The following is a 13,022-nucleotide window of genomic DNA, read 5'->3' on the forward strand; positions in this document are numbered from 1 at the left end:
TATTGCTATTTAACTTGTGCTGAATGCCAGAATTTGATCATCACCAACTGATCGTCTCCATGTCATAAGCGACCTATCATGTAACTTTGGATCATCAACATCCATGCGTGGTACTGTTGTTCAATGAAAAACTCTCTGATTGCCATGGGGACATATCTGGAAGGTCTGTTATATCCCTGCCGACATCACATCAATTCTCTAAGAAATTACAGTTATACTGTCTTATAAAAGGCTTACTCCCATCATTTAGTTGTCGTCTCAATTCTCCAGAGAGTTGGCTGCATTTCCACTGTTTTCATTCAAAAATAATATTTGCTTGATGTTTTTCTTCTTTTGTTACATGTTTCCCCATGTGATCAGCAAATGTCAGGCACAAGGCTTTTAAATGTAAGAGAATCCCAGCTCTTATAAAAGGGTAACTATCCTTGTCACAAATGTGGGACATAATTTGGAGCATTTTTGATGACTGACAGCGGATAACATGATCGTACCAGCTGAGACATCATTATACAACATACTTCCTTATCGACGCCTGTAGAGTTACATTGGCAATCTTCTCCATCCGATGTACCGCTGCCAACATCGTGTTGCTTTGATGTTTCATTATCGATTACATCTCGCAGAGGAGTACAGTTCAGACATATATGCAGCCATTCCTGCATACAATGGAATCCTTTTGTAAAATTGTCAACAGCTGCCTGAAGACATCATAAATCAGATATGTCGTTTCATACTCTTGTCTGTTCACTGGAATAAGTTGCATTACGTGAATTTATAGACTTTTTACATCCGCAACAATGTATATTTTCATGGGAATCTGATTTCAACAGATGTTGCAAATGAAATTATCTTCATCTGCTATATGTATCACTTGCAGGTTGAAGTACCTGTGACGTCAATTATAGCATTTGATGGAGGTCAAGCCAGTTCAAAGCTTACAGATACTATATAGATATCTTCCTTATGTGTTAGATATTATCTTTTTTAGCATCAGATAGCACATGCTTCATCTCCTCCATATTAACTCTGAAGCCGATCTTTTCAAACTCTGATTTCAACCTATTAAATGTTATAGTCACAATGTTTTTATTTTTAAGCATGATTAAGAATATTTATGTCATATAGGTTACTAGTTGAAATACTCATCTTACTTGACTTATTTCCATACTCTTAAGAACTTTTTGCAACAAACAAAATTTCATCACTTGTAACCATTTTGAGCCAGTCATTCAGCTGTCAAAAGCGACATATCAGTCTCAACACATATCTGATCGGCCAATCTCTTTTGGTTGTCATCCTCTTGATCTTCAATGAAATCTTGATATGAGTTTTGTTATATAGCTGGAGTTTGGGAACCGTTAAATATGTCCTGCTGGTTTGGCAGATCGAGGATAGGCTCAAGGTGTTTCTTTTTTTTTCTTTTTTCTTTTTTTCAAATAGTTGAAATGTAGAGGCAATTAAATCTATGATGGTCCCTAATGGGGTGCGTTATTAATTGCCTTTAGTTTCCTGCTGCATTCAAATTTTGCGCATTTTTCTCCTCATCTCATCTCTTTTGTTGTCATCCTCTTGATCTTCAATGAAATCTTTTTGATATGATTTATTACATAGCTGGAGTCTGGTAACCACTCACATTAATCTCTTTTTCTTTTTCAAATAACGTTCTCTGAGCCAAAATGGCAAGCTCAAATCTACCATGCAATCACATACTACATTGGTTTATATATCATAAAAGAAATGAAATCTTAAACACTTATTTTTTTTTTACATTTTAATATAATTTTCGGTCATGAATTCTTGAACCATTTATATTATTTGGATTATTCAGACTACTGTTCTCATCTTGAGTGTTCTTTGCATGTTTCAACCAATATAATCTCTTACCTTCAGGTGTATCTTGTAAAAACGCTGGAATTAACACATAATTTTAAAAGCAACTCATGGCGTAACCGATAAAATACTTATAAAATTCAGTTTTAAATGTCACTCTTCTCGAGGTTGATGGTTCAATCCAAAGTGCGGGTGATATGAATAACATAATTGCGAATTAAGATTTCAACCTGAACATGCCTGATGGAATGAAAGCATGCCATCCCTCTGTGGATTAAACAAGGATCTGTTGAATATTCAATGCAAATTCTTGAATTCAACAGAAAGACACATTTGAGGAAGGCTGTGGCTACTTTGGCCAAAACTTTGTGTGAATAACACTCGAGAACAGTAATCCGAATAATCCAAATATTACAAATTATCAATCCTTATCAAAATAATTCAGAAACCTAATTTAACTATTTAATGAATTACGTTTTTCAGGTGCAGAAAAAGTTGTCGCTTTACAAAACTGTGTGGCTTTTGCAGAGAAATGGTGTCAAACTGCTAAAGAGGTAAAGCAATGTGTAATTTTTGTTGAATTTCATTCTTTCATAAAAGAACTTGTGCCCACGGGATGATGTCAGGAAAGGTGTTATGAATTGAAATATCGAATTTAATTTTAATGAATGTTTATTTATGAAAAAAAATTCTGCACTTGCTTTGGTCTTTTAAACCGTTGAATTTTGCATCATGCGTGTAATATCCGTATGGACATGGCTCAGAAAGACTAAGAAATGAGAGTTGTATGTTTTGGTTTCAGTTTTAGCTGATGGCACACAAGTCGTATATATATATATATATATTTAGTTTTAATTTCACTACTATATATTAAGTTAAATATAATAATTGATAGAGAATTGTTTCTATAATAATAAATCCGTAATCTGCATGAATTATAATATATTTATGTTTATCTTATGACTGGGCAACGCCGAGCAGCCTGCTAGTTTTAGATATCATCATCTGTGCCGATCAAAAATATACCAACATTTGTGGGTCTTTATATTGTATTTTTTTTTAAACTTAGCTGGACACACACACATACACACAATTGCACTTTATATAATCAATAATTTTTCTCCATTTTTTAAACTTTTTTTGTTGCTTTCACCGATAATTATTTTAATTTTGCTTCTTGATTTTCTTTTCAGCCGGTAAACTGTAAGAAGGCTGAAACTGTTCATCATAAGTTTACGATGATGTATCGCCAATTGGCAGCTGAACAAGTTCTCTTCCAGCACAAACTAGCCAATCCGGAACTGCTTGACCTTTGCTCAAAACCTAAGAAGTTGATTACCAAACTCTATGAGAATCCATCCATCTTAGATCCAACTATTCCAGAACATTTGAAACCAGGTAATATAACATTTGTCTGCTTCTCATTAACATCGAACCATCATTATTTAACTTTCTTCTACTGTACAAAAAAAATATATTCTTAAGGATTAGATTTTGTAAATGTTTTCTTATAGATTAGCTAATATATCAAGCATTGCCCAAGAATGGATGAGGATTCATGTGTATCTTTGCCAATTTTGAACCCTAAATTATCAATTTTTATTCATTAATTTCTATAATTTTCAAGTTTCAAGTTGGAAATAAATTTTTTAAAGTTATTTAGAAAATAGCCTCTACTTTGTAGTAGACTGGATTAAAAAATGGTATTGTTACAGTTAATGCTACCAAGACAAACCTCCTCGCTATCAAAAAAACAAGAAACCTTTCCAACCACTGATTGTCATGGCTAACTTACATTTTCGAAGTCAGTTTGAAAGTCAATGCCAAAGTGCACCTGGATGTGTTGACATCTACAAGTCCAAAGAGACGCAGGCTTGGCTTCATAAAAAGTGCTACGACTTTGTACCCTTCTCTCACTGACTCCCCTCCTCCCCCAACCTGAACCCTCTGAACTACTTTGTTTGGTCATACATTGAGAACATCACCAATATGACCTCCCACAATACCAAAGTCAGCATGATCGCTGAGTATTCGCCAAACTCCCGCAGCTTCTCTCGTGTTCATTACAACAAAATGGGTGCACCTCTAGTGAATCAAAAAATAACTCCAGTTTGCTCTATAAATGTTATCCATTGTAATCCTTTCATTTTCCAAAGTAATCTTCTGCTTTACCATGATGTTAAATGAATGTTTTGTACTTTCTCTTTTGATGTAGATATATTTTTTCTTTCCAAACTAGATATCAATCAAATGGCTATAGAGATCGCTGATATCAACAAATTGTCTTTGGAAGATTTGAAGATCAACTTGGTTTATGATTGGTTAAAAACGCACAAACAAGATGATGTTGATGTGGTAATCTCCCTCCCTCTATTTTTTTACATTTGCTTATTATTAATATTATTGTTTATATTATATTTGTCTCATTATAAAACTCACTTACTACATTTATATTATAGTTCAGCATTTTTTTATTTCTCATACAGTGCCGGCAAATTGAAAGTCCACACTTGTAATTTTTTCAATAACTGCAAATTTAAGCTAAATTTAATGTAACTGTTTAAACAAACTATACCTCATTTGAGTCACCTTTTATTCCTCTATAATTTTACCTGTTCATATTTGACTTTTAATTGAAATATTCTAGTGTTCATGTCAATTGAAAAAAATAACTTCAAATTGAGGAAGCAAAAAGAAAGTCCACAGCAACAAATTCGCTTAAAATCAGTTTCAATTATCGCCCATAAATCAGTTTAAAATATCCACCAACAGGCAACAAAGCATCTCTAATCGTAATTGTTGTTGTTCCAGGTTATCCAATGTAACATTTACTCCATATGCCTCGACTTTCTCTTAGTGATCGTCAGGAGCTCATTAATCTCCACCTTTCTGTTTTATCCAATCGAGAAATCAACCGCAGATTGAAATGTGACGAGAAAACAGTACAAAAGACTGTGCAAAAGCACCAAAATAACGGCAGTGTTTGTGATACCCCTAAATCTTGTCGTACTAGAGTTACTTCTTACAGGGAAGGCAATGCTATCAAGATCTGTAGCCTAAAAAACAGATTTGAAATGGCTCCCCAAATCCAACAACAGTGCAATCTTGTTAAAAAATGCTCTCTTTCTACTGTCAAGAACAGATTAAAGAAATTTAATTTGCGAGGATATGTTGCAAGACGCAAGCCAATGATTTCTGTAAAGAACAGAAAGCGCCGTCTGGACTTCATCAGATGCAATGAAGATCATGACTCTTCATATTGGTCAAAAGTGCTTTTTAGCAATGAAAGCAAGTTCAATAGGCAAGGCAGTGATGGTAGGCAGTATGTCCGTCAGAGGAAAGACGAAGAATTTAATCCTAGGTGCGCAATTTCAACGCTGCAAGGTGGTGGAGGTTCAGTTTTGGTGTGGGACATTATTAATACAAATGGTCCAGGGCCTATAGTTCGCTTGCAAGGTTGAATTAATTCTATCAAGTACATTAATATGTTGACTGAGCATTTTCTACCCTACTTTGGTCGGAATTTGGATGATAATCCCATCTTCATGCAGGATAATGCTCCCATTCACACAGCTGGCAATATCAAGAAGTTCCTGGAAGAGCAGATATTCCGTGTTTGGATTGGCCTGCACAATCTCCAGACCTCAATCCTATCGAAAACATATGGCATTCTATCAAGCAACAGCTACGCAATGATAAAATTTCAAATTTGGAAGAACTTTGGACAAAAATTAAAGAGAAGTGGGATGCCCTTTTCCTGGAGTATTGCTGCAGTCTAATTCAAGTAACAATACACATGGCCGTTAAAACGCTTTGGATAATCACAGATTTCAAGGGGGTTTCTGCTAAAATAGTCATATTTTAAAAACCAAAGCACTTTAAGTCTTCAAAATACCACCGTTTTGTTCAGAAATGAATATACTTTCAAATGAATTAGTAAATAATAACATACATTATATATTTTTAGAGTTTTAAGCAAATAAAGTGATAAATATGTGAACATCATAAAACTGCATTTTCGGTAAGATTTTGTAACGCCCCCCCCCCCCCCCCCCAATTTCTAAACATTCATACCGTGTTTCTGTGAAGAATTTTTTAATGAAATTTGGAAATTATCCAAAAGAGATGTCATTTTTAATAATTTCGAGTGTTCAAAATTCATTTGACGACTCGTTTTTTTGTTGTGTTAAAAAAAGATTTCAAAATGATGAGTATTGAAAATTTCGAAAAAATTTTCTTCGGACACTCACTATTAAATAAAACAATCTTTTTACTATGTTTATTCGTTAAAAAGATGATTGAACAATGTTTTTTCTAGTGGTACGTAGCAATTTAAAATCATAATATCCGAAAAAATGGTTATGAATTTGAATCAAGACTTCTGTAGTAGTAGTAGTAGTAGTAGTAGTGATAGAAGCAGCAGCAGCAGCAGTGATAACATGGCGTAAACAGACCTTTTGTTTTTGTTTATTTTTATTTCAAATCGATTTTTTTTTAAATTGAAAATCTGGTTATAAATTAAAATTCTTACATGTTTAGTTAGAGCTATTTTGATATCAACCATACAAATATTTTTAAAAATTGGGTAGTAGTAAATTTTAAAATATTTTAATAGGTGAAAATGTGAAATATGATTGTTTTGGTTCACATGTACGAACGGTACACACACTTCTAATTTTCGTCCCTTAAAAAATGTTTTCAGTGAATTATTAACAAGTGGAAACTAATCTACCCGATTATTAAAAATAAAATAAAAAAATAATCAATATTTAAATGCTTGTAGGAGGTGCTCAGTTAAAAAATGAAATGTAATTAAAAATCAAAATAACATTAATTCAAAATTTTTAACAATTTGTCAGCTTTAGCAAAATCTTGTTTCTTTTTTTAAATAGAATTTAAATACTTGATAAGCAAGCATCATGTTTTCTGTTAGAGGGACGTCACTTTTTTAAATAACATTTATTTTTGTCTGTTTGTCGTAATTCTTGTAAATGGATATCAAACACCCTCTTAAAAAAAAAAAAAAAACTCGCTTAATTCTATGTCTAATCTTAGGTATGAGTGACAAGCCTCCTCCTAAAACCTTTAGCCTTAGCAATAACGCTAAGTACAAGTGGCAGAGCTCCCCACTAAACAAACTTCCTCTGTGAGTTCATGTAAGCGTAAAAAAAAAAAAAAAGCATAAAAAACGTTTAAAGAAAGTGCACATGATTAATCTCCCATAAAAAAATAAATTGGTCAACTGTCCTAAAATGCTAGGATCATCTTGAAATGGTGAATTATTTTACATTTATGTGAAACCAACCCCCACTCTAAATTCTAAAATTGTTTTTGTTTTGTTTCTATCAAGTCTTCAGGATGTTCACACATAATTTTCCTTAGCCCTATCATTAACCCAAAGTCAGAGTGGCAACCTCCCCACCTTCTTATAATTGCACAAAGACCCTTTTAAAACCGCGCATAATCGCCTTTTAGAAAAGAAACAAACAAACAAACACCCAGAATTTATCCATCATAGGAAAAAGAGGGAGGGGGTAACTGCCCTAAAACGCTCAAATGATTCAAAATGGGAAATCATTTTACATTAAATTCTAAAATAATTTTTGTTTATCTTTTTTTAAAGTTTTTCAAGTTGTTTACATGCAAATGTCTATAAAGGTAGAATCACATATTTTGGAGAGGTGGTCAGATGGACAGGGGTAGCAGAAGGTATTAATCTACAATAATACCAAAGAAATATTGCAATATATTCATTTTTAACCAATCCTAGATTTCGATTTCAGTTTTTGGCACATAAAATGCATTACAACTAACTAGTTCTCTAACTTTTCTTTTAATGAATACCTGGCATTTTTAAGCAATCGCAGCATTTATGTGCATTTACTGCAGATTATTTGGAAATCATTAATTTCTGGAGATTTTCAGTAGCATATTCAGATTCCTTGCACAAAAATACACTTATATGGCAAATTTCATTGCTTAATCTTTTGTTTTAACAAAGATATAGCATTTTTACTGAAAAAGTAGTGCAAAAATTGTGACAAATTGCATATGGTCTTAAAGAAGGGAAAATATCCAAACATGCAGAGCATAAAAATAGTCATAACTTCCTTGATTTTAATTGGATTTTAAAAATTTAAAAAGATTCTTTCTTAGCTTATCAAGTTCTTTCTATATATACCAATATTGAAATATTTTAAGCCATTTAAATTTTTTCATGTGTATTGCTAATTCAAGAAATTCCCAAAAGATTGCAGGCTGTCAAATTGCAGAAGGGCTATGCTACTAAATATTAACTAATTCATTGTGTTCCTGTTGCATTAATGTCCCAAAGTTACATTTTAATTTCTTTTTGCCTCCTCAATTTGAAGGTATTTTTTTTAAATTGATGTGAAGTCAAATATGAACAGGTAAAATTATAGAGGAATAAAAGGTGACTCAAATGAGGTATAGTTTGTTTAAACAGTTATATTAAATTTAGCTTAAATTTGCAGTTTTTGAAAAAATTAAAAGTGCGGACTTTCTTTTTGTCGCCTGTGTTATAGACTCTAAAAATATAAATAAAAATTTCACTAAATTTTTCATGAAGTATTTTTGAGATATTGAGCGCATTATAAAAGTAAATATTAACACTACTACTGCTACTACTAAATAAGTATAGCCTTAATAATCACTCGACAAAATCGCATTAAATTTGGCATGAAGACATCTTGAAATGCTGGGTGTGTCATATTCAGTAAAAATGTTAGGTTAAAGTGAAAAAGTCTATTTGGTGATAACTTCTGGTTTTAATTAACAAGCAGTATTTATCAACAAACAGTTTAGGTTGGATGTTTTAAAGGGGGACGATTAATAATTTGCTTTCAACATTTTTTTAATACTAATACGTAAGAAAATCTAACTAGATTTTATAATTCAAAATGTTTAACTTTTTTTTATCACAAATAACACTGGTCAACAATAAATTTGTTGTCTGCATTTTTTTTATTTATTTTTTTTTTTTTTTTTTAGCACAAATCTGATGTGCTGAATCCAAAAATCACATTGGTGTTACTCAATCAAGTCAAGTTTTTGAGCTATGGCCACATGTTTTTTTTTTTTTTGTTCACATGTATACATGTGTGGAGCATTTTAGAAGTTGGTGGGGGTTAAAATGCCATGTTGAGTAATTGTTTTGATTGGAAATGATTATTTTAATAACAAGAAGTATTCAGATTTTATAGTTCTGGGTGATTATGTTGAGAAGGGATCAGTTTGAAGTTATAAAACCTCAAAATCTTCCAAAAATTGGTGCAGCACTGTGCCCGACATTACACGAAGTAGGACTAGCATGTGCGGGAGGAACTGGTGCCTTGCAAAGAAAGGAACATCATCAACGACCCTCCAGTGGTCAGACAGAATACTCTCCCCATCTCTGCACATCAAGCTTGGCTTAACCAAGCAGTTCACAAAGACTCTGGACAAGGATGGTGATTGCTTCACTTACTCATGCCAGGCTTTTCTAGGATTGACAAATTGAAAGCTGGCATAGATCCAGTAGCTCATTAGAGATCCGGAGTTCAGAAACTCAAAGTGAAACTGGAAATGTGGAAGGTATTTGTTCTGGTAATGAAAAACTTTCTATGCAATAAAAAGGCCTGAAACTATGCAGAGCTTGTCAACAACATGCTGACCGCTTTCCGAAACATGGGCTGCAACATAAGCGTTAAGATGCACTACCTATTTTCACATATGGACTGGTTTCCTGAGAACCTGGGTTCAATGAGTGACGAGCAGGGCCACACGTTCCATCAGGACCTGAAAGAGATAGAGACTAAGTATCAGGGTTACTGGGATGCAATCATGATGACTGACTACTTTTGGAATCTGAAGATAGACCTCCCTGCAGCTGAGCATTCTAAGAGTTCGAAGAAATGGAAGTTCAAACCCTGAATTTTGAACAATGGTGAAACAACATACAATTTATGTGTACTTACCTTTATGAATGACAACGATTCAGTTTATAATAATCGATGTTTCTATCAGGTAATCAATATAGGTTGTTGGCAGAATATTTTTTTCTCTTAAAAACATTTAGGATGATATGTGTTGACAAAATCAGCTGATAATGCCACAAAAATGTAATCGATTTTGTCACAAGATTTGATTTTTTTTTTTTTTTTTTTTTTTTTAAACTAGCATTTCAGCCCGGCGTTGGCCGGGTGTTTGGAGGTGTATGTTGAGCAAAAAAAAAAAAAAGCAGTCAATTTTTTTAACTTTGACCCCTATTATGACTCCTTAACATTTATTGTTTTGGGTTCAAATCAACTTATTAAGTTAGATCCATGTCCAAAAATCTAAAATTTCAAGTGTTTAGACCCAAAATTGTCGGAGGAGTTTGGTAGAGTTCTCAAAGGTTTCTTGAACTTTGACCCTTTAACAGCCAAATTTCTGGCTGAAAATGGATCACAAAGATTTTCCCAGATCTCAGTTGCCTGTATATCAAATTTCGAGTCTGTAGACTTAAAATTGACAGTTATTGCGTAGGGAAATGTACACAGACACATACACTTATATAGATATATAGATTTTTTTTTAATCAATTTCACACAAAAACCTGATCTGATGAAGCAGTGCAAAAATATCCTAAATCATTTGTAGAAATCTAGACAACATTCAAAAAGTAAAAAATTGTTGTCCAGTGAACCAAATCAAACCTTTTGTTGGTGGGAGGGGGATCAACTTTTTTGACTATTACATATGGTTTGATGACTTGGCTACTCAGACTTAAGGTTAGTGTAAAAAGAAATTTAATTAACTACTTGGAAATGTAGATAAATTTTTCTCCTTAACAAAATATTTTCAAACTAATGAAAGCAATATTAAATTATAAGACATTTTTCATTTGATAAACACCGCTTGTCAATTTCCAATTTCAAAACTGTAAAATGTTACCAAGTAGATTTTTTTTCTTCAACCAAATGTTAATACTACTGCTAATATTAAACACAAACACTTACAGATTCCAAAAATTCTAAATAGAATTATACTAAATTTGGCAAAGCATCGTTGTATACATGGTACGATTTTTTACCACCATGTTAACTACAGATTAGTGTTGGGACAGTTCCAATTTAATTACTGATTCTTTTCTCTATTACCGATTCTGATTCTAAAATCGCCTAAAGCAAATGGAATTCCTTTTTTTCTTTTTGTTGGCGAGGGGGGTAGTAGTAGAGAATTTTGATCTATTTGGAAACGTAGATAAATTTTTCTTTTTAATTTGGAAAAAACTTAATGTTTTCCTTTTATGTATTGTCTCCACATTTTTGATAAACTCCTCACGATATTTTCATTTATATTTTTCACTTGAGCCAGCAACAGGAAATTCAGTTTTAAACAAAAATAAATTAATGAGGAAATAAAAGAACCTTTTTTTAGAATCTGAAATTAGGCTCAAATTTTCCCAATTTCAATACCCCAACAACTATGATTTTCCTGATTCTGATTAATCGTCCCAACACTACTAGAGATATTAATATACATTTAGAGCCTTTTTCAAAGAAGAATTATCAAAACTGAACTACTACTACTACTACTATTATGAACGCTAGTACTAATAATCAGCACTTGGATCCTTAGGTAGTAAAAAAAAGTCTGTGCGTGAAGGTCATAGTTTAGGGTGAGACAAAGGGTCCGTTTTCATTGACTACTACATCAAGATTGAGGAAAGAGTTCTACTCCTTTTCCCACTTACTCCACTTATCCCTGATCCTCATCTTATAATGCTGGGTGTTTAGCAGGGAGGTATTAAATAGCATTTTTTAGTTTTTGTAGCAACTCCACCAAGAATTGAATCCCGGGCCATTAGTGAAAATTCTAAGCATTATGTCAAATTAGTCATTATTGACTAGAATTACATTAAATTTAGTGAAATGAAGTGTGCGCTTGTTCCGTCAGCCATGACTGGATAGAGGTCCTAAATAATTCACAAATGTAGATTTTGGTCGCCCACACTGAGGATTCAACCTTCAGGAGAATATCAGTTTTACAATTGATTTTTCCCAGTACTCTAATCACTGCGCCACGAGTTCTTGCAGACAATTCTGGTATGAATTTTAGGCGCCTTCAACCTATTTTTATTTCTAGTTGTAAATATCACCATTTATTATTAATTATTACTACATATTAATGTATATCTATCTCTATACTTATATATATTAATGTTTTTTATTTTATTTTTTAATTTTTTTTTTTTTTACTTGTATATATTATCTGTTATTATAATTACTGGTTCCCATATCGTATTGAATTCTATACTAGGTCTACTTAGCAGTTGGTTATTCCCCAGCATATGTGCTGCTTCTTTCAGTCGTCTTACTCTCCACCGTTCCTCTCTGTCTATAATTTTTACTTCGTCCCATAATGGTAGATGGTTTCCCTTTTCTTTCCAGATATGGTCAGTTATACCTGACTTTTCAGTTTCTCCACGTACTACGACTTTTCGATGTTCTTCTAACCATACTTTCAACGGACATGTTTCACCTCTGTATAGTTTTCCACATTTACATGGGATTTCATGTACACAGTTCTTAGTCAGGATTTTTTCTGTAGGGGGCTTGACTCTCACAAGCTGTTTTTGGAGAGTTGAATCACTCCTGAACACTGTCCTGATGTCATATAGATTACATATTCGTTGAAGCTTTTCAGATATATTTCATATATGGTATACAAACTGTGGTGAGTTTCTGAGTGGTGTCCTTTTATGTTTGGTCCAGATTTCTTGGAGCTGATGTCATGCTGTCTGGATAGTTGTTTCGGTGGAGGGTTTCTCTTAAACTGTCCATCTCGTCTTAGTATGCACTGATGTTACTACATATTGCTTTTGCTTGGTATTGTAAGCAACGGACGATTCCTTTCTTTACATTATATGGATGCTGAGAGTTGTAGTTTAGATACTGTCAGTGAAAGTTGGCTTTTGGTATACATATGACATAAACCCGACCTATGCGAGTTATTAGCACATCTAGGAACGATAATTTGTTATTTTCTTTTTCCATTTTGAACTATATAGTTAGACGGATCGAGTTCACATGGTCTAGTTACGTTTGAACATTTTCCTGATGGGGCCAGAGTATGAATGTGTGAATGTGTCGTCTACATATCGCAACCACATTGTTGGCTTTAATGGTGTTAAATAAAGGGTTTCGCTC

The 13,022-nt window shown here is 33.1% G+C and overlaps 1 protein-coding gene across 1 annotated transcript in view; it reads left to right on the plus strand.

Moving 5' to 3' along the window:
* LOC145243965 (kinetochore-associated protein 1-like) overlaps nt 1–13,022 on the plus strand; it is a 208,545-nt gene that overhangs the window by 167,415 nt on the left and 28,108 nt on the right. Inside the window, exons 49-51 of the mRNA XM_080107095.1 lie at nt 2,314–2,384; nt 3,024–3,228; nt 4,070–4,185. Coding sequence (XP_079963221.1) covers nt 2,314–2,384; nt 3,024–3,228; nt 4,070–4,185 — 392 coding nt within the window. The remainder of the gene's footprint in view (nt 1–2,313; nt 2,385–3,023; nt 3,229–4,069; nt 4,186–13,022) is intronic.

The sequence above is a fragment of the Euprymna scolopes genome, chromosome 22 (assembly GCF_053919585.1).
Source record: "Euprymna scolopes isolate OS-2025 chromosome 22, ASM5391958v1, whole genome shotgun sequence".
Taxonomy (NCBI): Eukaryota; Metazoa; Mollusca; class Cephalopoda; order Sepiida; family Sepiolidae; genus Euprymna; species Euprymna scolopes.